This window comes from Geotrypetes seraphini, chromosome 10 (genome assembly GCF_902459505.1).
Source record: "Geotrypetes seraphini chromosome 10, aGeoSer1.1, whole genome shotgun sequence".
In the NCBI taxonomy this organism is placed as follows: Eukaryota; Metazoa; Chordata; class Amphibia; order Gymnophiona; family Dermophiidae; genus Geotrypetes; species Geotrypetes seraphini.
In genome coordinates this window covers 28,947,187-28,974,442 of record NC_047093.1, presented here as the reverse complement: position 1 = coordinate 28,974,442, position 27,256 = coordinate 28,947,187, and the positions used below count along the sequence as shown (strand labels likewise).

At 44.2% G+C, this 27,256-nt stretch overlaps 1 protein-coding gene across 4 annotated transcripts in view; it reads right to left on the bottom strand.

Annotated features, from left to right (window-relative positions):
* The window catches only part of TMEM94 (transmembrane protein 94), a 175,322-nt gene that overhangs the window by 105,680 nt on the left and 42,386 nt on the right, over positions 1–27,256 (bottom strand). For all 4 annotated transcript variants that reach the window (XM_033961457.1, XM_033961456.1, XM_033961458.1 and 1 more), the window contains exons 4-11: positions 26,981–27,100; positions 26,764–26,894; positions 20,020–20,156; positions 19,267–19,469; positions 18,424–18,578; positions 8,239–8,341; positions 4,873–4,959; positions 4,294–4,410 (exon numbers count right to left, since the gene is read on the bottom strand). In XM_033961457.1, the coding sequence (XP_033817348.1) occupies positions 4,294–4,410; positions 4,873–4,959; positions 8,239–8,341; positions 18,424–18,578; positions 19,267–19,469; positions 20,020–20,156; positions 26,764–26,894; positions 26,981–27,100 (1,053 nt within the window). The remainder of the gene's footprint in view (positions 1–4,293; positions 4,411–4,872; positions 4,960–8,238; positions 8,342–18,423; positions 18,579–19,266; positions 19,470–20,019; positions 20,157–26,763; positions 26,895–26,980; positions 27,101–27,256) is intronic.

Below are 27,256 nucleotides of genomic sequence, written 5' to 3'. Positions count from 1 at the left end.
TTTGCCTGATTTACAGGCGGTTCATGAACAGTATCGTGGTAAGATTAAACAAGGGAAAATTAACAAATTTCATAGGGATGCAGAGGACTATGCATCCGGGTATGTGTATGCCTGGATGCAACCCCAAGGGTCTTCCTCTGCTGCACAGCAGGTCAACACCTATCCCACTTATCCAACGGAGGACAGTTCCTCCAACAGTGACTCCAGTGGACGTAGTTCTTATATGGGGTCAGCGCGTTTTTTAGGTCGGGGATCCAGAAGAGGCCCAAGAAGACGGTCCCGGGGCCGCAGGGGCTACCCGGACCGCAATGCAGCGCAAAACATTCCAGTGACTCGCTCGCAGGCAGCGAGGGGTCCCTAGTGGTTAACATATCAGGGGTTCCCCTTTCTGAAGCACAAACTCAATTATTAGAGAAGGGGCTTTCGTTCGTTCCAACTACTGCCCTAGATTTGTTCACTGCACATCGGGATATGGCACGGTTTGTCCGGGGCCTCCAGATCAAGCTATTTTTTTCTACTCAGGAGGGTTCCCGGGATGATTCCCTTTTTAGGGTGAAATCCCATTGGATCCCCCCGGGGCCCATTGATGCTCATATAAAAGTATTTCGGGACTTGGTTTTACGTGACATTGACCAGCTCCCGAATGCACATTCTACCCATCATTATGTTAACATCACTAGGGCCCAACGGCTTGCTCTGGAGGCTCTCAAGAGCGCCCCTGACTTAGATATCAAACCCGCTGATAAGGGCGGGGCGGTGGTCGTTCAGTCCACTGCCCAATATGATGCCCAGGTGGCCACTCACATTTCCAACGTGGACTGGTATACTAAACTGGAGAGAGATCCCTCCCCCGGTTTGCGTATGGAAATAGCGAGTTTGGTTCAGGAGGCGCTCTTGGATAATATTATCACTCAATCCGAAGCCAGATATCTTTCTCAACCTCCCAGTCGCAGCCCTCGTTTTTACACGGTACCCAAAATTCATAAAACCCTTTCCAACCCTCCGGGCAGGCCTATAGTCTCCCTTTGTGGGACCATTCTTGAGCCCCTGTCCAAAATGGTCGATCATTTTTTGAAACCCAGGGTTGCTCAGGCACGTTCCTTTGTACTGGACACCACCAACTTTTTGAATAAAATTGAGTCCATCCAGGTACAACACACTGACCTCTTGGTCACCATGGATTTGGAAGCCCTATATTCCAACATCCCCCAGATTGAGGCCTTGAAGATTGTGGAACAACAGTTATCTGAAGGGCCTTTCCATCATCGTATAACCAAGGTTTTCTTGATGCAATTGGCCACCTTGGTTTTACAACGGAATTTCTTCGAAGTACGAGGGGAATTCTATCTGCAGACTCACGGGGTAGCCATGGGGACGGCCATGGCCCCCAGTGTGGCCAACCTCTATGTCACGAATTTCGAAGAACAGTTGTTATATCCATCTATGTGGATGTTGGATATTGGTATATGGCTCCGGTACATTGATGATGTGTTCCTGGTTTGGACTGGCACCAAGGCCAGATTTGATGAATTCCTTACCTGGCTTAATACCTTGGACAGACACTTGAAGTTCACTGCCACGGTGAACGCTGCCAGGGTCACTTATTTGGATACCATGGTCAGCAAGTACGGTGGACATTTGGTCACAACGGTCTTTCGGAAAGTCACCGATCGTACCTCATATTTACACTTCACCAGCTGTCATCCCGCCAGGCTGCGTCAATCATTGCCTGTAGGGCAATTTCTCAGGATCCGCCGTATCTGTTCCTCATTAGGGGAGTTCAGAATTCAGGCCAAGCTGTTATGGCAGCGTTTTAAGGCACGCGGTTATCCAGATTGGACCATAAGGAGAGCCTATCGCAGAGCACGTTATGCCAACCCTGAGCTCTTGCGGGCTCCCACCATTAGACCGCCCATGGAAAAGCAGGTGTGTGTTATTTCATTTTCTGACCAAGCCCACCAGGTAGCTGGCATTGTGAGAAAGCATTGGCATGTTTTGGACCATCATGCGATCTTCAATCAGGCTCCTTGCATTGCTTTCTCTCGTCCAAAAAACTTGAAGGAATTGTTATCCACCAGAGGCCGAGCTGTCACCGGGGGGAGGCATGGTCCTTGCGGCCATTGTGATATGTGTGCATCTTCTCTATCTATTTCTCAATGGCAACATCCTCGGACGCAGCGTACTTACCATCTGAGATCCCAAACGTCCTGTGATTCTGCTTGGGTGGTATATATTATCATCTGTCCTTGTGCGCTCCACTATGTGGGGCGCACAAGTAGAAAGATCAGGATAAGACTTCAAGAACACAGGAGTCGGATCAAAACGGTATCTTTAGCTGCCCCTCTGGTGCCTCATTGTTTGGGAGCCGGTCACCAGTTTATTGATCTGACATGGTTTGTGCTGGAGCAAATTCCCTGAGATTTCAGGGGGGATAAACAATTTCAGTTAAACCTTAGGGAACAATATTGGATTTTCCAACTTCAATCTGTTGCTCCCCTTGGCCTTAATGAAAGTGTGGAATGGAATACCATCATTTAGGGTTCCCTTCCATCCTTTCTGGGTGCCGTGTTTGCGTGTAGAATTTCTGTGCTGGGTGGTTTTCAGCATGTTGGTTTTGAGTACTGCACGGGTTTTGCTGTCTTCCTTTTATTGCTTTCCTTTTGCAGCTTTGGGGCTTGTTTCTTTTACCCGCCCCGGTATGTGTGATTTAGGACGTGTTGTGTGATTGGTTGGGTTATGCATGACGTGTCCCTGGTCCGCTTTTTAAGCGTGAGTGCTCTCCCGCTCGGTCACCCCTCCCTCCAGCCGTCCCGCCTCGTTTTTCGGCATTTTGCATTTTTTTCATTTTTTTGTTTTTTGGTTTGCGGTCGGGGGCTTGGTTCCTGAAGAAGGGCTCCTCCCCGAAACCAGCTTGGTTGAACTTCGGCTCCTGGCGTTTTCATTGTGGCAGTTTGGTTTGGATAAGTATATTTTGATTGAATTTAAGTATGGTTTGATTGTGTTTTGCTGTTATCTTGGCGGGTTTCGGCTGGCAGGGTTTGCGTGGGGGTCGCTCAGGTTGTAGTCTCTCCGTTTGAGTTAAATTGCTCACGGGTTGGTTGATTTCACTATTCATTTAGGGCCTTATTATAGGTGTCTTTTATTATCATATACACATAGGGAGCTCAATGATGGTGTGGTGGTGGAGGCTTCCCGCCTCAGCCCGGAAGTGAAGCATCGGAGCTTCTGCTCCCATTGCTGATGGTTCACACTGAGAGCCCCCTTTACCTCTTGAGTGGAGTTGTTTCAGGCTAGTTGTAGCTTATTCTGAGCGTCCCCCATTCAAACCCTGTTGTGACTGGTTGTGCTTCTTTGTTGTTTCTATAGCACAATAAAGGTGGCACACACTGAAGATCTTAATGTCAATACCATACAATGAAACAATTTAGACAGCCAGTTAATACAGACATAAGCAAATGTAAGATGGGTAGAACAAAGTTGTCAGGATAAACACACAGGTAGCTAAATTGAGCGCAAGTTCTATGTTCAGTTGAATAAGGTATGTGGAACTGGTCTTAGTTGCAAGGTGTGTGGCAAGCTAGTCAGTATTAAAGGCTTGGGAGAAGAGTCAGGCTTTCACCTTTTTTCCTGGAGTAGAGTCTTGAGTTAGGCATAGTCCCTCTAAGAGTAAGTTCTAGAGTGTGAGGCCTACTCCTAAGAAAGCTCACTAGGGGGTACCACATCATGCAATTTATTTTGAAGAGAAAGTACTGATAACAATGCTCTTTGAGAGGACTTTATAGATTCTTAAAGGCCTGTAGAGGCCTTTAGGGATCACATAATGCCTATTTTTTTATACTCCCAGAAGAACACATATCCACTCCAATGCTAAAAGCAACCAGGATTTCTGGATTCAGAGATCAGATAAATCAGCTCACCACTTCTCATTCTAGGCGTTATGCAATAAAGAACTTTTCCCTATTTAGAGGGAAATTCTAAAAAAAAGAGTATTTTATGAGATAATATTCACATTCATGCTTTAAAAAAAAAGTCTACTTAAAAGCTACTATACAAAACTTGTCCTTCAAAAAAAAAACAAAAAACTAAATTTGTGTATATGTGCCAATAGCAATCTGTGCATTCTCTGCTCTACCCCCCCTCAAAAAAAAAAATTAAAAAAAAAAACACCCCACCGATGAATATAGCACAGACACTCCTAAAATTATCTCCTTATATCTAGGGGAAATTCTTTATGAACAATGTCTAACAAGAACCTTCAGTCACTCATTGCAGCCTTGTATATTATATACTTACCAAGGTAGTGGGAGAGGCTTTTGTCATCTGAGCCAGAATTCGAGCCTCTCCTAAGGCTGTGACAAGAATCCATAAGACAGGAAACAAGAGTGGAAGAACAGGTAGGACACCATTCACCTGCAGACAGCAACAACTTTTTATGTTAGAAGAGTTCTCCCAGCAACTACACAGTAAATCTTCCTAGTCATGTGTTGGAAAACAATCCATCAAAACCCCTGCTTCTAAACCAAGACTTCCCTACCACTTTCCCGCTAAGAAGTAAACATGCACGGAATACGAGGGCTTTAATAGTCTCACCGAAAAAGATGGTTCCTTCCATGGCAGTGAATTTGAGGAGAGGATAAATACATTAATGCTACAGAGTTGACCATGTAGGCTGCTATATTCTCTCTCAACCTAAAGACAAATCCTGTTCAACTGTACTCTAACCTTGTTAACACAAATAACTCATTTGTATTAAGTCTAGGTAACTGCAAGAGAGGAAAAAAAGGTCAGTTAAACCTGGAAGAGAATCTACAGGAGGCTACGGAAGGTGAGGGAGAGCAAAATAAATGAAAGAATAATGAGTCAACCCTTTACCTGCATTTGGAGCAAAGCAAATTGCCAGCAAGGAATTCCAGGGGCAGAGAATGTGAAACGCAGCAAATTTGTAATGAAAAAGGCAACCTACAGAGTTAAAAGGAGAAGGTGGGAATGTTACAGACAAGAAGGCCAGCCTCTTTCCCCCTTTACTACATGCATAACCAGCTACCACTACCCTCTGTGTATATTCTCATTCTCAGCCTACCACTCTCAAAACAGCATCCCCTTCATATATGGATGAAATGTGTTCCTGAAATTTTTCTGCAGATTGAAAACTATTATCCTTTTAGTCAAACATATTTATCTACTACAAAACTGATTAAAACCATTCAATACAGTTATGTACCGTATTTTCACGCATATAACGCGCGCGTTATACACGATTTTACAAACCGTGCATAACCTTGCGCGTTATAAGCGTGAGCGCGTTTTACAACTTTTTTTTACATAGTTCCCCCACCCGACGTCCGATTCACACCCCCCCCCCGCAGGACCGCTCGCACCCCCACCCCAAAGGACCGCTCGCACGCGCCCGCACCCACACCCCGAAGGACCGCTCGCACGCATTTGCACCCGCACCCCCACCCCGAAGGACCGCTCGCACCCCCATAGCCTCCCGACCCCCCCCCCATCATGTAGAAGCTGCTACCGTTGTCCTGCTGCTTCCTCTTGGCGGTCCCGGCCCTTCTGTGAGCCCTGCATCTGCGCTGCTTCCTCTTCCGGTGGTCCCGCCCTTTCTCTGACGTCAGAGAAAGGGCGGGACCGCCGGAAGAGGAAGCAGCGCAGACGCAGGGCTCACAGAAGGGCCAGGACCGCCAAGAGGAAGCAGCAGGACAACGGTAGGAGCTTCTACATGATGGGGGGGGTTGGAAGGCTATGAGGGTGTGAGCGGTCCTTTGGGGTGGGGGTGCGGGTGCATGCGAGCGGTCCTTCGGGGTGGGGGTGCGTGCGAGCGGTCCTTCGGGGTGGGGGTGCGAGCGGTCCTGTGGGGGGAGGGGGTGAATCGGACGTCAGGGGGGGGCATCAGGCTTTCAGGGTGGGGACAGGACTTCAAGGGGGAGAGGAGAGTCGTGGCGGGCAAAAGGAGAGTCGGGGTGGCCAGAGGAGAGTCGGGCGGCGACAGGAGAGTCGGGGCGGCATGCGCGGTATATAAAAATTTATTTACATAAATTACAGTTTCCCGCGCGCTATACCCGTGTGCGCGTTTTACACGGGTGCGCGGTATATGAGTGAAAATACGGTACTTCAAGATGCATTCTCAGGCATCTCTAAAATAGGCCTACGATTTGGGAATGAAGGAAGAACAGTTTTCAGTTATTTTCAGTCTCTTCCGAACCCTTCACCCCCGGATTTTCATGTTCTTTGCCACTTCAGAGCCTTTTTCTTGCTTATTATATTGGGAAAGCAGCTTCAATTAGTTGAAGTATCTTTACTCTGTGTTGTCCCTCTTTAATTTTTTTGTTCTAATTATCACACCCAACTTTTGATTCTACCAGCCTGGGTTTTGTTTTGTTTTTGATATTTAAAAAAAATAAAATTGTAAAAGCTTGTTATAAAGGATCTCTATTATCTGTATATCCAATTCAGATCCTAAAATGTGAATTTCATTAACCCCTCCCCCTTTTACAAAACCATAGCATGGTTTTTAGCACCAACCGCAGCGGTAACAGCTCCGACGCTCATAGGAATTGACTGTGGTTATTGAAAAAAATAAAAAATTACATGAAGAATCAAACTGTCATCTATTTTATTTTTTAGTGGGAATAGTAAAAGCACACTTCTTGAGAGCATGTATTATAGCCCCTTTTGGCAGCGGGAAAGATGCCCAGTCTATCCCGCCGCCAACCAACACACACTCCTGGATCGGTTTGTGAAAATGCCCCTTGAAATCTAAAATGGGGCAAAATAATAATCTTCCTTTCTTGAGCATGGTAAAGTATTTTTTTCTCTTTATTTTTATTATGGTTTCAAAATAATAACAAGGAAAAAATTTTGTTATACAAAGATTATGAAACCCAGGCAGAAATATAAATCTTAATCAACAAGAAAACAAGACAATACCAAATCATCCCTAAGTATTTTATTCACTTAGGCCTAGATTCTGTAAAGGACACAATTCAAAAGTAGAGAAGCAATAGAAAATAGTATTTATAAGAGAAAGAATGGCAAAGTTATCCGAGTATCGGCCTTGGCTTCATCCCTATTCTTGCAAAATCATAGGGATGAGGCCCTTAACTGATAAAGATGCTGTAGGATGGCATTGACCACCACCCTTTCTGCTAATAATCCACAGGCAAACACCATAAAGGCAACTTATTATGGCACACAATGGAGAATACATGCACAGCAACCACCACACAACTACCACTGACCTGGAACCAATCCAAATCAGGTAGCACATATAGGGTATCTGCTAAAACACAGAGAGCTGCTGGATTTACCAAAGTCCAAGCCACATAGCCTCCACAAATGTCTGCCTGAATCCCCAAGAGCTGAGGAAGACGAGGCTTACTGTACAAAGGACCTCTACTTTCTGCAAGTTATTTAGAGCTAAGAAAGTCTTACTGGTTACTGCCATAACCTGACCATTCACCTTATGAAAATGGAAAAGCCGCTCAAGGTCCTCCTGTGGAACAGGTAGAGCTTTCCTTTAAAATCTATCCTTCAGGCCTGTTTCCAGAGAGCCCTACTTGACAAGGACCATCTTCCTCAAAGCATTACAGAGAGGAAAGACCTTAGAAAACCTACACGAGCCCTCCAGGATAGGGTCCCTGTCTGATGTGTCATTAGATACCATTTCTACATTCTACAGGGAGGTGGTCACCTAAGCTACCAATACATGAAAGCTCATCCCACTGGAACAAACAAATCACTGAGGACTTACACCCTTCTGAGGAGGTAGCTCTACCTCCTCTAGAAAAAACTGTCTGAAGGGGAGATGTCCCTCTCTTCCTGCTCCAATCCCCACTCCTTTACTGAGAAAGAGTTGGGAATGGAATGCCTGGTATCCTCTTCAGGAAGGCCAGAGAACCCGAGATGTTTAAACCCCCGACTACAGCTGCCAAGACATCTTGATCCCTTTTAGATGACAGGGGTAGCTGAAAAAGTGGCCAAAAACTGTGATCTCTAACAAACTGCTACCCCAGCATACAGATGCAGCCTCCCCTACCCACCCCCAAAGTCCTCCTGCCCTATGGGACCTAATTTGACGAGGCTCACTGCTCCCAAAATCTCCTGCCTGCCTTGCCATCAGTGGACTCCCTCTGTTCATCTTTCCTTAGTGACAAAATATGAATTCTGAGAATATATTATCACAACATCTTCCAGATTGCAGTAGGTTGCAGATTTAATGTGATGGCTTACCAAAACCACCGGAACAGCGTATCTCAGCATCACAGACTGCACCGTATACCTCTCGTTATCCAAAGCTGTCACAGGGCGAGAAAGTGCCATGTCTAGCCAGAACCTAAGCAAAAATACAAGGGGCAATATTCAGTGATTTTGGTCATCTATTGTGACTCACAAAGGAGTGGGTCTGGGCTCCTGTTTATCCCTGGACCCTAAAGCATGTTTACTAGGCCTACATAATAAAAGAGGACGCAAATGGCAAGTACATCTTAAGCAGATGTGTTTGGCAGCTGCAAAATGTACTATATCAGCCAAGTGGAAGCAAGCTAATGGTTCTACACTTTCTGACTGGCTCGTTCAATTGCAACACCTAGCAGGACTGAAGAAATTAACTAATAAGCACCATGGTCAATATGACCCTATAGACTAAATTGGACTTGATTTTGCAACATTGAGCTGAAGTTATAGTTGCATTGTGATTTGTTGTTTATATTATTACTGGGGGGTTGGGTATTTTGGGAGGATTGGGGGGGAAGAAGGAAAAGGGGAGGGACAGCTGGGGGGGTGTTTTGTATGAGAATTATAGTAACACTTAAATTATGTTTTCTCCTTAGTCTGGCTTTGGAGATAAGGAATTACTGAAAATCTTCTCAATAAAAAATTATTGATATAAAAATATACAAGGGGCAAGGAGAAAGAAAGATCTCAAATCCCCCATCTCCAGAGACTTATTGAACAAATCTTTAATAGGTCCCGCTAGAACCTCTCTGAGCTCCCTCAATATCCTGGGATGGATCCTGTCCAGTCCCATTGCTTTGTCCACTTTCAGTTTTTCAAGTTATTCATAAACACTTTCTTCCATGAACAGTGCGGTATCTACTCCATTCTTATGTGTAACTTTGCCAATCTCAGTCCTTCTACAGAATTCTCTTCCATGAACACAGAACTGAAGCATTTGTTTAGCATGTTTGCTTTTTCCTCAACACTTTCCACATATCGGTTCATAGCATCTTTTAGTCTTGCAATTCCATTTTTCATCTTCCTCCTTTCACTAATATATCTGAAAAAAATTGTGTCTCCCTTTTTTACATTTTTAGTCATTTGCTCTTCTGCTTTAGCCAGAAATATCTCTCTCTTGGCTTCTTTCAGTTTCACCTGGTAGTCCTTTCTGTATACCTCTTCTTGAGTTTTTTTTATATTTCACAAACGCCAACTCTTTTGTCTTTATTTTCTCTACCACTAGTTTAGAGAACCATATCTGTTTCCTTTTTCTCTTGTTTTTATTTATTTTCTTCACATAAAGCCATTTTTATTGCTCCTTTCAGCTTAGACCACTGATTTGCCACTTCCCTTATGTCCTCCAATCCTAACAACTCTTCCTTCCATTTTACTAAAGTACGTAAGTTTGAAATCTAGGACTTTTGAGTTTTGTGTGGCCAACCTCCCCTTTAGCTGTTATATTGAACCAAACCGTTTCAAGTTTATTAAAATTTGATTAAACGCTAATCATAAATTCTAAGCGTTTAACAATTAAAAATTAAAATGGGGAACAATTAACATACTTTTTAATAACAAGACGTAACATACAATTTACAAAGGAAAGTGTACAATTAAGGTTAAAAACAAGAGGGCAGTGAGAGAAATCATATTAAAAGTTGAATGGGATCAATACAGAAATCGGCAAGGGTAGACCCAGAGATCATTTAGCATTCATATGCATTTTTAAAGAGGAAGCTTTTAAAGTTTCCCTTAAATTTATCTAAATTTTGCTCAGCCCTTAAATGTGAAGGTAACAAGTTCCAAATTGTAGGGGCTATAGTTGTGAATGAAGAAACCCTACGATCGCTACTTCCCAGGTGTGCACCCACTCGAATATTAGAGATACTCTCCCCATTTGTTAATACCAGATCTAGTACCGCTTTTTCCTTTGTGGGTTCCATCACCATTTGTCTGAGCAGAGCCTCTTGAAAGGCATCCACAATCTCCCTACTTCTTTCCGATTCCACAGATGAAACTTTCCAGTCAGCATCTGGCAGATTGAAATCACCCAACAGAAGCACCTCCTCTTTCTTCCCAAACTTTTGGATATCTGTAATCAGATCTTTATCAATTTGTTACTTTTGAGTTGGAGGTCTGTAGACTACACCCACGTAGATAGAAGTTCCATCTTCTCTTTCCAGAGCGATCCATATTGCTTCTTCCTCTCCCCAGGTCCCCTGCATTTCAGTTGTGTTGGGTCCTACGCTTTCAGCAGTCTAGATCCTTAAGGTTTTTATTTTATGTGGATTATCCTGTTTTTATGTGGATTGTTACGTTGACTTTTGGAACTTTTATATCTTCAATAAAGTCCATTTCAGTGTCGTCTACGTTCCTTGGGGGTGGGGGATGCCTGGTCGAACAATTTTGCGTATCAACAATTGGCTCATTATGTATGATCTTTACCTCATTCTTCTCTGATGGGGTCAATGATTCAACAAGTGGATGCTTTTTTTTTATTGAAAACGATTCTCGTTTATCGATATCGGGTCTGCATAAGAGACTTATAAACCAGTCATCTCCAAGGAATGTCTCGCGGATTTTGGATCGATGGCCGGTGGATTTGGGGGTCCAGTTGTCTTTAGTTGAATTTCATCGTCTTATTCCCCGGTGGCTGGTATCAGCAGAATTGAGGGAATGTCAATTCTGAATCCTGTATCGGGCATATATATCACACCATCATCTTTATCGGATGGGCAGGATGGAATCTGATGTTTGTCCCTGCTGTAACATGGCCTCTAATACTTTCTTGCATGTTTATGTTCTTTGTGGAGTTGTCCTCGGATTGTACAGTTTTGGAAGGGGATTCTGGACTATCTTGGGGTTCTTTTGCATCAAACTATCCCTCTCCGTGCTGGTGGGATTCTTTTGGGTCAGATTGGAGCACTTAATGTTCGTGGCCGGGGCTCCAGGCTTTGGGTGTTGAAGGCTTGTATTTTGGGGGAAAAATGTATATTACAAAACTGGACAAAGGACATGGCCCCTTCGTTCTGGCATTGGCGGAATCATCTGCATGAATTATTGATATTGGAATTTCGAGACTTGAAACTTACCTTTAAATGTTCTAAGTATTTTCGTTCTATTTGGGCACCTTACATACGCTCATTGCCTATACGAACACGTAGTTAATACCTTAATACACTTGGAACTTTTCCTCACACTTAATGTGGCAATCCTTTATTTCCCTTTTCCTCATTTCCTGCAGTAAATAGCTAACCTATGTAAAATTGGGCCTGGTAGGACAGAGGTCTTGGGGGGATAGGGGATGGGTGGTGATGACAGTAATGGTGCACTGTTTTGCTGTAATGCAAGTTGAGTTCATTGTATTTCTTGTTGGGGCTGTATATATTTCTTTATTTGTTTATACAGTAATAGTGTATGGGTGTGGGGGGTTAATTATATTCTTACTCGGGACCTATAAAAGTATAGGATCCTCTTTATAACCTCTAATTTCTTATTATGTCCTTCCCTCATTTATTGAATTACCTGTAAACCGTGTCAAGCTCTATCTTTAAGGAGATGATGCGGTATACAAACTTAAGGTTTATTTAATTTAGGATCCTGAGATGGTAGACTGCAGTTTAACTATTTTCTGTTGGGATTGGGGAGGGGATTGGTTCTTGCTCATTTAGTTGGAAAAACTGATGGTACTTTCTTTTATTTGGTCAGTTTTGACTGGTTATTGTAGTTTTAGGTGTGGGGTTTGTTTGTGTTTTTTTTTTTTAAATTATTTCACTGCTTGGAGCTTGTATATTATTGCCTGATTGTTACAATCAATAAAAATTGTTTTCTCTAAAGTCCATTTCAAGAACATCGTCACTTCATAGTGTTTTTTTTGTTTCTCTTGGATTTTCTTCTCTGGGGATTTCCAAGGGTCATAAGAACATAAGCAGTGCCTCTGCCGGGTCAGACCAGAGGTTCATCCCGCCCAGCAGTCCGCCCCCGCGGCGGCCCAACAGGTCATGACCTGCCTTAATCACCAGAAGGGGCCCCCTTGCCCCCTAGGTTTCTCATCAAAGTCCTATCTTCCCATCAATATCCTAACCCTCCGGCCTTGCACCTGCACGACCTGGTGAGCTGTCTATACTTATGCAACACCCCAGAACCTCCCTCAGTACCCCACGATCCCCTTTTCCCTCAGGAATCTGTCCAATCCCTGTACTGTACTCTGCCGGATCACTTCCTCCGGGAGCGCATTCCATTTGTCCACGACCCTTTGGGTGAAGAAAAACTTCCTTGCATTTGATTTGAACCTATCTCCCTTCAGTTCTCTGAGTGCCCCCTCGTACCTGTCGTCCCTTTTAGTCTGAAGAACCTGTCCCTGTCCACCCTCTCTATGCCCCTAAGTATTTTGAAGGTCTCTATCATATCCCCCCTGAGCCTCCTCTTTTCCAGAGAGAAGAGCCCCAGTTTATCCAGCCTCTCAGCATATGGGCAGTTTTCCAGCCCTCTTACCAGTTTCGTTGCCCTCCTTTGGACTCTCTCAAGAACTGCCATGTCCTTCTTGAGGTGCGGCGACCAATATTGAATGCAGTATTCCAGATGTGGGCGCACCATCGCTCGATACAGCGGCATGATGACTTCCCGCGTCCTGGTTGATATGCCCCTCTTGATGATGCCCAGCATCCTGTTGGCTTTCTTCGAGGCTGCTGCACACTGTGCGGATGGTTTCATGGATGGATCCACTAGCACACCCAAGTCTCTCTCAAGTCCGGTGTCTTCCAGCAATCTCCCCCCCCCCGCCCATTTTATACTCGAACAACGGGTTCTTTTTCCCTATGTGCATGACCTTGCATTTATCTACGTTAAAGCGCATTTGCCATTTGTTTGCCCAGTCCTCCAGCTTATCGAGGTCCCTTTGCAGTTCCTCACACTCCTCCCTGGTCCTAACTCTGGCGCAGAGTTTGGTATCGTCTGCAAATTTTATAACCTCACACTTTGCCTCCGTTTCCAGGTCATTGATAAATATGTTGAAGAGTAGCGGCCCCAGCACCGATCCCTGCGGCACACCACTCGTGACTCCCCGCCAGTCAGAATATTGGCCCTTTACTCCGACCCTCTGTAGTCTACCTGACAGCCAGTGCTTGATCCATCTGTGTACATCCCCGCCCACCCCGTGGTTCCACAGCTTCCTAAGCAGCCTTTCATGTGGCACCTTGTCAAAGGCCTTTTGAAAATCGAGGTAAATGATATCTATGGGTTCCCCTTTGTCCACCTGACTGCTTATTCCCTCAAAGAAGTACAAGGTTTGTCAGGCACGACCTTCCCTTACAGAATCCGTCCGCAGTAGGCCATTTTTCTCGATGTGCTCGCAAATGCTGTCCTTGATCATTGCTTCCACCATCTTCCCTATAACTGAAGTCAGGCTCACCGGCCTATAGTTCCCGGGGTCACCTCTCGATCCCTTCTTAAAGATAGGTGTGACATTCGCCAGTTTCCAGTCCTCTGGTACCTCTCCAGTTTTCAAGGATAGGTTGCAAACATGCTGGATTGCGCCTGCTATTTCCTGACTTAGTTCCTTTAGAACCCTTGGGTGGATCCCGTCCGGTCCCGGTGATTTGCCGCTTTTCAGTCTGTCAATCTGCTTGAGGACATCCTCCCGACTTACCTCTATATGCCCCAATCTTTTGGCCTGCTCCCCACTCATGAGCTCCTCTGAGTCCAGTATATTGGACGTGTCCTCGCTCGTGAAGACCGACGAGAAGAACGTGTTCAACCTCTCAGCTACCTCTTTATCCTCCTTAATCACTCCCTTCCTATCCCCATCGTCCAATGGCCCCACCTCCTCTCTCACTGGTTGCTTCCCCTTTACGTAACTGAAGAATGCCTTGAAGTTTTTCACCTCCCTGGCCAGCCCCTCCTCGTATTTCCCTTTTGCTTTTCTAACCTCTCGGTGGCATTCCTTTTGGCATTTCCTGTGCTCCTGGTGATTTTCCTCCGTTGGATCCCTCTTCCATTTCCGGAAGGACACTTTCTTGTCACTGATTACCCTCTTTACTTCAGGTGTCATCCAAACCAGGTCTTTTGACCGCTTGTTCTTGCGGCCTTTCCTGAAACTGGGGATGTACAGTTTTTGCGCTTCCTGCAGTGTGTCCCTGAGAAGGGTCCAGGCGCTCCCTACAGTCTCCATCCTAAAGCCGTTTCTGAGCTTCCTCCCCACCATTTTCCTCATAGCAACATAGTTCCCTTTCCTGAAGTTGAGCGCAGTCGTTGCGGTCCTCCCCACTATGGGTGACCCCCTTTCTAATGTGAATCTGATCACGTTGTGATCACTGTTGCCTAGTGTTCCTCCCACTTCTACCCCTCTTGCAGGCCCCCCTAATCCGTTAAGGATGAGGTCAAGAGTAGCTTCCCCTCGCGTCGGTTCCTTGACTAGTTGCTCCATGAAGCAGTCCCTCACAGCTTCTACGAATCCTGCTTCCCTCGTGGAGTTGGAGTGTCCCGTACTCCAGTCTATCCCCGGGTAGTTGAAGTCCCCCATCACTGTTACACTTCCAGTCCTGCATTCCTGTCTCAGTTCTGCTTCCAAGTCTTGTCCTATTGTTTCTGATGCACCAGGCGGGCGATAATACAGCCCCAGCTTTATGTCTGCACTCTTCTTTCCCGGCAATTTGACCCATAGCGATTCTAGCTCCTCTGCCTTTGTTGCCGTATCGATCCCAATCGAGTAGATATAGTCCTTTATATACAGCGCTATGCCTCCCCCCTTCTTGTGGGTCCTGTCTCTCCTGTAGAGCTTGTACCCTGGCAGCGCCACATCCCATTGATTTTTCTCTGTCCACCAGGTTTCTGTAATTCCTATTATATCCAGGTCCTCCCCCTTGGCCATGACTTCCAGTTCACCCATCTTAGCCATGAGGCTTCTTGCATTTGCGTATAAGCACTGTAGGTCCCGGTGTTTGTCCTCCACCTCTGCCTTTACCTGGGCTGCCTTCCCTTGGGTCTCGGACCGTTTTCCCGCTCCCGGTGCCTCTGCTGTGCCCTCCGCCTTTACCCTCGCAACTCTCTTCCTCCCCATGTCCCCTCCACCCCACCTCCCCGCTTTTCCCCGGGGAGTACCAGCCCCCTCCCGTGCTATCATCCCCTGGGCCTTGGTTAGTTCCCCCTTGCCTTGTGACTCCCCTTTGCCCTGTGGCTCCACCTTATTGCCTTCTGTTTGCACCCTGGTGCCATCTTGTCCTCCTGAATCCCCTGTTTTCCCCTTCCCCTTAGGCTTCTCCCAGCAAGTTGCTGTTACCTGGTGTTTCCCTCGCTGTCTGATCGCGAGTTCCATCGGACCCCCGTCCTCCTCCCTGCAGTCAGCCCGTTCAGCATCTTTTCTTGATACTGCTGTCCGAAGCGTCATCAGGTCAGCTGTCGGCTTTCCCCCTCTCTGTAGTTTAAAGCCTTCTCGATCTCCTTCTTTACGTTGGCTGCTAGTATTCTTGTTCCCGCCGTGCTCAGGTGCAGGCCATCCCGCCTGTAGAGCTTGCTCTTTCCCCAGAAGGACGACCAGTTCCTCACAAAGTGGAAGCCCTCCTCCTTGCACCACCTCCTCAGCCACGCATTCACCTCCTGGGTCAATCTTTTCATTTTGGCGGGAAAGGACCACATGTCCTGCCATGTGGTCATCCTAGCATAAAATCAGCCAGTCACCATTACTCCCCCTACTGCGTCAGTATGGATGGTATTTGGTCCTCCACAAATTGGTAGCCTCTTCCATAGATTCAAAGTAGTGTGCTGTCCCTCCATGTAAAATTCTTAACTTGGCTGGATACAATAATGAGAAACAAATATGGAACTGTATCAAACAAGAACATAAAACTGAGAATTTATGTCTCGCTTGCGAGACCCGCACTGAATAGTCCTGGAAACACATGACCACTTTGTTCTCATATTACAGGTTTTTCCCTTTCCACAATGCCTGCAAAATTTCCACTTTTTGTGTGTAGTTTAACGCTTGGAAAATTACTCCTTTTGGTCTATTTGGGGTTCCCATTTCTGACCCACCCTGTGGGTCCATTCAGTTCACAGTGGGCCTACCATATCTGTTAAATGGAGGGAAGTTGTAATCCAATTTTCCAAAAAAACTCTGCAGCTTTCAATCAACCACAGTCTCCAGAAGGCCAACTAATCTTAGATTGTTATACCTAGATCCTCAAGTTTTGCTTCTAAATCAACCAACTGCGTCTCCATTTACTTAAACTCATTGCTGAGCCTCTTAGAGACTGCCATAATAATGCAAACCTTTGGCTCATAGTGTCAAATTTTTCCAAAATTTGTTGCAATCTGTCACTGATATTTTCCATGGCAGCTTGAACTTCTGCGACCCTTGCTGAACTTAGGGTCACAGGCAGTGCGGGAGCCGAACAATCCGCCATCTTTGCCTTTGTCGGCTCTCTCGCGCCTTCCTCTGTGGTTTAGCTGTCATTTAACAAACAAACCAATATAAATCGAAACCTCAGTGCTCAGAAAATAGAATAGCAACTTTTATTGTCGCTTGGGCAGGTCAGTGTTGCCGCTTATATTCCATTCTGTGCTGGGTATATTGGAACCATAGAGACCATCTCATGCTTATTTTACTTTTCAGCTATTAAATTTCCATCTTCTCTCACATACTAGCTCTCTCATTTCCCATCTCACTCCTTCCCCAGCCCTTCATTCCCTTTCATCCTCCCCATAACCATATTTCTACCTTTTGTAATTACTATCCTCTCATTTATTTCCTTGCCACCCCCTTCTCCCCTCACCTACATAGTTCTACCGTTCTCAGCATCTTCTTCCCTCCATCTTCCTGGCCCAGCATCTGTTCCCTTTCTCCCATTTTCATCTTCACAGCCTAACATCTCCCTGTCCCTACTCTTTTCCCCCTTCTGCCCTCTGCCTCATGGTCCAGCATTTCTCCCTCTCCCTTCACTCCCAGTCCAATACCTCTCCATCACTCCCTTCTGCTCCTGGATCTAACATCTCCCTATTTCTAACATCTCTCTTCCCCCTCAACATGCTCTCTCTTCCTCAGCTATGCTCTTCCCCCTCAGCATGCTCTCTCTTCCTCAGCTATGTTCAACATTTCTTTCTCCCACTGTCCACTATCTCTCCCCCCATCATGTCCAACACTTTTCCCTCTTTAGTTCTTCTTCTCTCTCCATGCAGTCTCTCCCTCCCTCTGCCCATATCTGGCAAATTAGGAGCTGGGGAGTCCATCCCAAATGATTTTTAGACAAATCAAGGGGTTTTGAGGCAGAAATAAAATTTTGATGGCTGCCACCAGTGAATTCATGCCAAAAATGGCACAAATAAAAAAAATCCAAAAATAAAAAATAGTAATTTGGGGTCTGGGGAGGTGGGAGACATGAACCCTAACCTCAGAAACTGTGAAGAACACAAATTAAAGTTCCTCACAAGCCACCCCCAAAGTTCCCATAAAACATAATGGAGGTACTCACAGTTCTGTAGTGTCTTTGCCTGTCAGCGTTTTTAAAAGCTGAGTGGAAAAAAAAGACTTTCTGCCTCAGAAATAGCACCAAATGCACAGAATTAAAGATCTACGACCAGACCAGCCGGCCAGATACAGACTACAACCTCCACCCCCACGCGGTCGGGGACGGGAAAGGCAGCCTGCACTTGAAATCTGGGTGGGTTTCCTCCAGATGCACACAGCTTGTGCTTGAAACCTGTGACAGGGTCACCGGCCAGCAGACTTCCAAGGGAAGGGACCCTGGGTACTCTAAGAATGGTGGAACACAGCAAGCTGGTTCCACAGATCCAACAGAGTTTCTCTGTGAAACTGAAGTCTGGCACCGCAGGACTGCATCCTTTTCTCCGACAGGGAACTACCGGGGAGGGGTCTCAAGACACTGAAGCAAGAAAATAAGAAATAGAAGCACTGAAGCAAAAAAACATAAGAAATAGAAGCAGAGCAACTATAAAAGACTTCTGCATGGACCGCTTGCACAAACTGTAACTAGATATGTTTACTGATTCTCAGAAAAGTTGTGGATTTTTGTAACTCCCAGACTGCAGGTTGGGATTAAACACCTAGCATATGGAATCCAGAAGATACATAACAGAAATGGCCTTTCCAATGCTAAGAAGAGACTTTGATTTGGTCATCAGTCTGACAGATCAGAACAGCCAATTCCTTCCAGTCAGACAGGTGGGCATCATAAGCAGCATATAGATTACCTGACATTATCAATCACAGGAGTCTTCAGGACCCGGAAGAAACGATGTTGCTGTGGAGTCTGAGGAGGGCCTTCCTTAATCTCCCTTCTTGGAGAAGGCGGTGGAGAGAAAGGGGGGAACAGGTCTCCAGGCTCCAAAACAATGTGCTCATCATCCTATTATCAAAGGAGTTAAAAGTGAGCAGGAATGACCAAAAGAAAATCTAAGGGCTGCAGAAAAAGACCAATAAGCAACCAGTTAATAGATCAGGCTCTAGAAAAATAAATAGGAAACAGACAACTTCAGACAAAACAGATAAATAAAAGGGATGAGATGACAAAATAGAAATAGATATTAAATAAATCACCTGGAAATTGAAGCAGAGACGTAAAAATGCAGCTGCAATGCTAGTAAGATCCTTTATCTCTCAAATACCAAGAGTGAGAGATTGCTGAACTGTTTTAAATAGCCTATTCTGAAAAAAACCATGAGTTATTTTGTATGTTGCATTCCCTATCACTCCCAGTTGACAACCTGTCACTGAGAGAACACTGCACTATTTACTTTACCTTTTAGACCAATAATTTCTTCAAAAAGGCAAAAGTAAAACATGGTATCTAGTAATTCAAAAACTAAACCACTGCCTTTGGCAACTCAGATCAGCAGATATAACATGCTCAAACAGGTAGCAGGCACCACTAGCTCAGAGCCCAGCATTACTCCTCCTGGTCTAGCTGGCCTGTTTTACTGTAACCTTATGAATCTACAGAAAGTACAAAACCGACTTCACTTAAAATGATGCAAGTTGCATGTTTATTTTCTGACTGAGGGACTGGCTATTCTAAACTAAGTTCCATTTGTTACCTTAATCCCACGGAGAGATGCATAGGACTCCTGCCCTGGTCTCAGAGCTATAATATCTCCCTCCACAAGCAAGCTAACAGGCAAATTTACAAGTTGTCCATCACGGTAGGCCCAGTGAAGAGACCAGGATGGGGAAGTAGGCATGTGAAGATCTGAATAGAGTGATGCAGGCCACTTCAGCTCGTTATCATTCAGTAGTGCATCTTAAGAGTGAAAGAAAAGAGGGAAACATTTCATTTGAACAGAACAGCACACTTGCTATACTATAACAGAGAGTCACTCCACTTCTGGGTGAGGAACATTCAAGACTAGTTTGTATTACACTGCACATATATACCTACCAGTTGATACTGAGTATAGAATAACAGTATAGAAATATCACCAGCCGCAAGAGCTTTAAACATCCACAGTAGTGTACTATATATTTTTAGTCACTTTGACATTGTAGTGGTATTTCACCGGCACCCCTCTTCCCCCCCTCACATATCCTACACTTCTCATGTCTCTCCACAGTACCAAACTATGACTCTCTTATGGTAGCCAAATGCCTCGTCATCTATATATTTCTAGTCTGCTCTGCTTTCCTTCCTAATGAACCTCCCAAGCCTACAATTGTATCCAAAATGGCTATAAGCAATGGTTGAAAAGGAAAACAAGGCCAAGTCCCATCATCTACACTAAAGTCAGGAGACAAAACCTAAAACTACTACATTTACAATGAAACTAGAGCAAGGGGAAAAGGAGAAAGCTCACTTCTAATTCTGCTGATGATATTCAGTAACCTCCTCATGGCCTCTCTCCGTTTCAGTGCCTCCTGTCGTCCAATTAGGAAGAGATTAAGTAGAAGAAGCAGGAAGAGCGCCAAAGCATTTCCAATTTCAGCACCTTGGCTTTATGAGGGATTAAAGTCATTGGACAAACATAAATTAGCAATTAAAACAAACCCAGGAATCCAAAGGACATAACTATATCATTCTTCACAGTGAGACAAGGCATGCAGAAATCATGGACAGTGCCTCACTCTAAACGAGGATAATCCCCCAGTCTTCCTGAGCTAACACCTGGATATTGTGCTAAACTAGTAGTCCCAAAAGTATTAGCTGCTCAAAGCTGCCATAGATCAGAATAGGACCTGGGGAGAAGGGTACCAAGGATCAAGAATGAGCACTCGGAGGGAGTGTGTGGTTAGAGCTACAGCCCCAGCACCCTGGGGTTGTGGGTTCAAATCCCACACTGCTCCTTGTGACCCTGGGCAAGTCACTCAATCCCCCAGCGCCCCAGGTACATTAGATAAGAGTGTGAGCCCGCTGGGACAGATAGGGAAAAATGTTTGAGTTCCTGAATAATTTGTAATCCACCTAGAATTGTAGGATATGCGAAATATAAATTAATTAGATAAATAAAAGGCAGAGAGCAAAACCTCTGGAATAATTCTACATATGTCTTAAGGTAAAATGGGCATCTTATGCAATAGACTAATGTGATTGATAAAATAAGAATTAACCAGATAATTGATACAACAGTACCATTCTGACTATATTGTCATTAAACTAAAATTCACAGCACACATTTTTAAACTTCTACCTTTCTGACATAAAATAAGTATTAGGCATGTTCAAGTTGCAGACACCCCCTTCACCTATAGTGTATCAATATTTACCTTAATCATTTTAGCAATTCTGGAAATATCACCATGCTGTTCTAATATTGCTTTTCTTGTGCAACCCACTGAATCTTTTGAGCTATAAAGTTGGTAAGACCGAAGCACCAAACACACACAGGTATGTACTAATGTCACTTCCTGATACCAAGCTGAAACCCCAAACAGACATTCAGGAAGAGACTGCAGAAAGCCCTATACCAGTGCCTCTCAAGCAGGATTAACAGAGGTTATTATAAGGCAAAAGTCACAGGGGCAGTACAGATTTTCATTTTAACTGGTATGCTTTCAGCAGAGCCAAAAGTATTCCTCAACAGCAAGAAACAGTACAAAGAATTTTAGAATTTCTTAAACCATTTGAAAATTTTGCAAATATAAAAAAACACACACAACCCCCAGGAGTAAATAATAATTTTAATAATAATAATTTGTTGTTTATATACCGCCAAAGCCAAGGTAGTTTGAGGCGGTTTACAATAAAGAAGAGCTGGACATACAGTGAAAAAACAATGAAGTCTTTGAGTACAATACAATGCAGTGCAGTATAGAAGAGCTGGACATACAGCGAAAAAGAAATAACGAAGTCTTTGAGTACATGGCTGTTTGTATAGAGTAAGGTAACCTTGTAGGGACGGGTTTACAATAAGAGTAAGTCAAATGGGAGCAGGTCGTATAGAGGGGTAACCAGTGAAGGTTTTGGGAGAACTTGGTCAATGGGAAGTAGATCGAGGAGATTTACAAAGAAGGGTAGGTCATACAGTGAGGGGAAGTAGTGAAGACTTTAGGCATTCCTGGTCACGAATCAGTTGAAGAGGTCGGTTTTGATTAGTTTTCTGAAGTTGAGGTAGGATGAAGAGTGCATGATGGTGCTGCTTAGCTAGTCGTTCTGTAAGCTTGCTTGGAAGGCAAAGCGTTCTGTCAAGGAATCTTTTGTATCGGCAGGTTTTTATTATAGGGTTGTTGAACATGCGTATTCTGCGTGTAGGCCTGGTGGAGCGGTCTAGTTTGAAGTGGGAGACCAGGTACAGAGGGGCCAAACCGAGAGTAGATTTGAAACAGAGACATGCAAATTTGAACAATACTCTTGCCTCCAGGGGCAACCAGTGGAGTATTTGGTAGTAGGGGGTTATGTGGTCCCATTTCTTTAGTCCGAAAATCAGTCGCACCGCTGAGTTTTGTATGATTCGGAGTTTTTGAACAGTTTTCTTGAGTGACCCCAGGTAAATGATATTGAAGTAGTCAAGTAGGTTTAGGATGGAGGATTGCACCAGTAGGCAGAATGATGTTGAGTCGAAGTATTTTCTGATGGTTCTAAGTTTCCATAGTGTCGAGAAGCCCTTTCTGATTAAAAGCTCTGAATGCGTATCTGAATGTGAAGTTATTTTACCTGAAAATTCTTACTATCCAGATTAATATCCAAGTAAGCCTGATTCCTATCATTTTATATGTTCAAGTTCTTTAGTTGAAATACAGATAAGAGGTAGTGACTAAACCAATTAACTTTTTCAATGGATTTCTCACTCTTCTTGTTTGCCATAAATTAACACCCATTCTATTAACCCTTTATTTGGCTTTCATATTCTGAAGCAACATGTTGTTTTCTTTAGCTCTTATGGGATATCTGCATCTCCAAATGCCTATTACTTGGCACTGTTGCTCTCGTTCAACATCAAATTACATAAAGGAGCCGTTTCACTATCTGCCAATTAAAGGGTTAATGGCTCATATATGCTAGCAAGACTCAAATGTGATTTTTTTTTCTGTATGGTTACATAGGACCCCTGAAGGCGGCTATTGAGCCGAAACTCAGACAATGTTGGGTTCGCCTGTGAAGCCTGGTTTCGTGCTACTTACATAAAAGCATATGAGTTGACATACTGGGACAGACCAAAGGTCCATCAAGCCCAGTATCATGTTTCCAACAGTGGTCAATTCTGGCAAAATCTGAAGGAGTAAAACAGATTTTACGCTGCCTATCCTAGGAATAAGCATTGAATTTCCCCAAGCCATCTTAATAAGCCATAATAATGGACTTTTGTTTTAGGACATTATCCAAACATAAGAATTGCCGCTGCTGGGTAAGTCCAGTGGTTCATCGTGCCCAGCAGTCTACCTTGGAGAGGGTGAACAACCTGTCTTTATTTACTAAGTCTATTTCCTTCATTATCCTGAATGTTTCAATCATGTCCCCTCTCAGTCTCCTCTTTTCAAGGAAGAAGAGACCCAGTTTCTCTAATCTCTCACTGTATGACAACTCCTCCAGCCCCTTAACCATTTTAGTCACTCTCCTCTGGACCTTCTCGAGTAGTACCGTGTCCTTCTTCATGTACGGCGACCAATGCTGGACACAGTATTCCATGGCCCGATACAGCGGCATGATAACCTTCTCTGATCCGTTTGTGATCCCCTCCTTAATCATTCCCAGCATTCTGTTCGCCCTTTTTGCCACCTCCGCACATTGTGCAGATGGCTTCACTGACTTGTCAACCAGTGCTCCCAAGCCTCTTTCCTGGGGGGGTCTCTCCAAGTACTGCACCGGACATCCTGTATTTGTGTATAATATAATATTTTTGCTACCGACATGCATCACCTCACACTTATCCACGTTAAACCTCATTTGCCATGTCACGGCCCATTTCTCGAGCGTATTTATGTCACATTGTAGGTTTTCGCAATCCTTCTGCATCCTCACTACTCTGAACAACTTTGTATCGTCTGCAAATTTAATCACCTCGCTCATCATACCAATTTCCAAGTCGTTTATAAATATGTTGAAGAGCATGGGTCCAAGTACCAAACCCTGTGGCACTCCACTCGTGACATATTGTCCATTTACCCCCAGTCTCTGTTTCCTATCTGCCAACCAGTTTTTAACCCACGTGAGTATTTCACCCTCAATTCCAGGGCTTGCAATTTTTTTAAGTAGTCGTTCATGCGGGACTTTGTCGAATGCCTTCTGAAAATACCGATATACAATGTCAACCGGGTCACCCTTGTCTATCTGCTTGTTTACTCCCTCAAAGAAGTGCAGCAAGTTTGTCAAGCAAGATCTTCCTTTGCTGAATCCATGCTCAACAGATGGTCCTCAACAGATTGTGTCTGTCAAGGTGATCAATGATGCTGTCCTTTACCAGCGCCTCTACCACTTGGGGAACGCAGAGAAAGGGGTGACATGATCGAGACGTTCAAATATCTCACGGGCCGTATTGAGGTGGAAGAGGATATCTTCTTTTCCAAGGTCCCCACGGCAACAAGAGGGCATCTGTGGAAAATCAGGGTCGGGAAACTACATGGTGACACCAGGAAATACTCCTTCACCGAAAGGGTGGTTGATCGCTGGAATAATCTTCCGCTACAAGTAATTGAGGCCAACAGCGTGCCTGATTTTAAGACAAAATGGGATTGTCACATGGGATCTCTTCACAGGGAAAGGTAGGGGAGGGTTATTGCGGTGGGCAAACTTGATGGGCCGTGGCCCTTATCTGCCATCTGTTTCTATGTTTCCCGGTACTGAGGTCAGACTCATCGGTCTGTAGTTTCCTGGTTCTCCCCTCGAATCTTTCTTGAAGATCGGCGTAACATTTGCCACTTTGCAGTCTCCCGGAATCCTTCCTGATTTGATCGAAAGATTGGCTATTAGTTGGAGCAGTTCAGCTCCTTTCAGTTCCTTGATTACCCTCGGATGAATGCCATCCGGTCCCAGGGATTTATCGATTTTAAGCCTATCAATCTGCCTGCATACCTCTACTAGACTAACCATCAACCCTGTCAGTTTCCCATCTTTGTTTCCTGCTTATAACCTGTCGGCTTCTGATATGTTGTGTATATCCTCTTTGGTAAATACAGATCTTTTTCAAATCCTGTTAAGCTAACTGCTTTCACCACATACTCCAGTTTAATTACACATTGAATGAAGAAATATTTTCTTCATTTTGTTTTAAAATCCCCTAATCCTAGTAGTTTTGGAAAGAGTAAACAAGCGATTCAACATCTATCCTTTCCACTCCACTCAGTATTTTATAGACCTCTATCATATTCCCCCATATTGTGGCGACCATTAAGCTGGAGGGGGAGAGGCTTTGTTCCCGAAGCCATCTTTCCTCTCGGGGCAGGAACGTTGCTAGTGAAACCTGCACAGGCTCCTACTGCGCATGTGGGGACACAGCACCACGGAGGCACAGGAACACAGGGAATGAAGTGCGTATGCGCGCTAAGGGTATTATTATAGTGGATAATGTGAATGTCTCTGGGAACAGGTGACTAAAGTAGCAGATCCAAAATGTTATGGGTCTATAAGCAAAGCTAGATGGTTGAACTTTTGTAACTTTAATGTAAAAAAAAAAAAAGAATGAGATTTGAACTGTTGTATTACAAATTGTTTGTTCTACAGTAATCATTAAAACTGCATCTTTTTGTTTTTGGTAACTTTAGTACTCTTTTCCCCAGAGATGGTCACACAGATTGGTAAAAATTAAATCTTAGGCTCATGAGCAAATTCAAGTAGACCAGTTCCCTATGGTTTTACTCAATAAGGGCTGCCTATCCCTCACATAGCCCCATCTTATTTTATGCCTTACTACTGTTTACAATTGAGGGACTAATGAAACACTTGTGACCCAAATCCCTAAATGTCACTTATTCATGAAAACTGGGGCAATGGTAAACCTTTACCACTTACCCATTAGAAGAGTAAACTGGATACATTTCTATACCTTACTGAACTGTCACAATAGATTAATCAGTTTAACATCCATAACCTCAGTCCTCAGATATTACAGCTACGAGCATATCACCATATCCAATATTCAAAATCATCCACTAAACTAAACTTCTAAAGTTAAAAGGGGATAGATTCCGTACAAACGTAAGGAAGTTCTTCTTCACCCAGAGAGTGGTAGAAAACTGGAACGCTCTTCCGGAGGCTGTTATAGGGGAAAACACCCTCCAGGGATTCAAGACAAAGTTAGACAAGTTCCTGCTGAACCGGAACGTACGCAGGTAAGGCTAGTCTCATTAGGGCACTGGTCTTTGACCTAAGGGCCACCGCGTGAGCGGACTGCTGGGCACGATGGACCACTGGTCTGACCCAGCAGTGACGATTCTTATGTTCTTATGTTAAGTAGATTGTAAGCTTCAAAATACAAGGTCAGTTGATCATGCTCCTGTGTTGAGTGCTATATACAGCCTATATGCAAATATATAGACTTCCTTCACAGACAGAAATGGACAGAGATTTAATTGAAGACATTCAATATAGAGTAAAAGGGGAAGTTTTACTAATAGTTGATTTTAATATGCCAGATATTGATTGGGGTATCCCTATTGCTAAGTTTCCTAGAAGTAGGGAGATCCTGGATTCTCTACAAGGGTTCTAAAATATTAAAATAAATTATTTTCCAATCTAGCCAGCTATCTTTTGTCACTCTGCAGGGGAAATTTTTTAAAAGATAGCTAGACCCTTTAGAAAATGTGCCCAATATCACACGGGTGAATGAGTATGTACACACACAGACTAGTCGATTAGTTGAGTCTTGCAAGTTGTCTCAAATGTTGTGCTTTATGGACAGTTTACAAAACAATATATTGCCCTTTTTTGACAAATTATTCCTTTTAATGTCTTAGTTTAAAGGGATGAGCCACAGATTAAATCCTCTAATACAAATCCTTACACATGTTATTGCTGGCAAACTTGTTTTTCCCTTGGCAATTTCATTAAGAGGGCAAAATGAACAGGAGTCTTCATGCTCATCTCAAATATGGAAACAGAAGAGAGAGCAAGAGAAGACAATGGGAAAACCTTATTAGGCAGGATAAACACTTCATGGTCAGATGCTTACCTCCCATCTGGCTGGTTTCCATAGCAACAAAGGAGCAATACCACAGCCGTCATCATCAAGGCGGCCCCTGGCCAATGGAAACAGGAAGAACGGTTGCCATGGTACAAGAAGCTCCTCCTACTCCACAACTCCTAAAAACATGAAGGTTTAAGGGTGATTATGACTAACCATCAACACTCATATAGACTTATTAAGACTAATCAGTTCAAATAAATACCTTCCACGCAGACACTTTCTTTCTTTCTTTCTGATGCGCCTCCAGGACTGCGGCCAACTCATCTTGCAGGAAAATGAGGGCCTGTCTGGTGGAGAGGCCCAAACACATGGCCAGCTCATCCTGCATGGAGAAAGCCATCTCTGTTAATGATTCCTCCTCCAAGCTATTGTTACAACAAGAAAATCAAAGAACTGCTCTACAGTAGTGATGTCAACTGTGACAAACTGCTTTGGTGACATAAACCTCTCTCTCATTCTACACTGTTCAAGAGAAAGA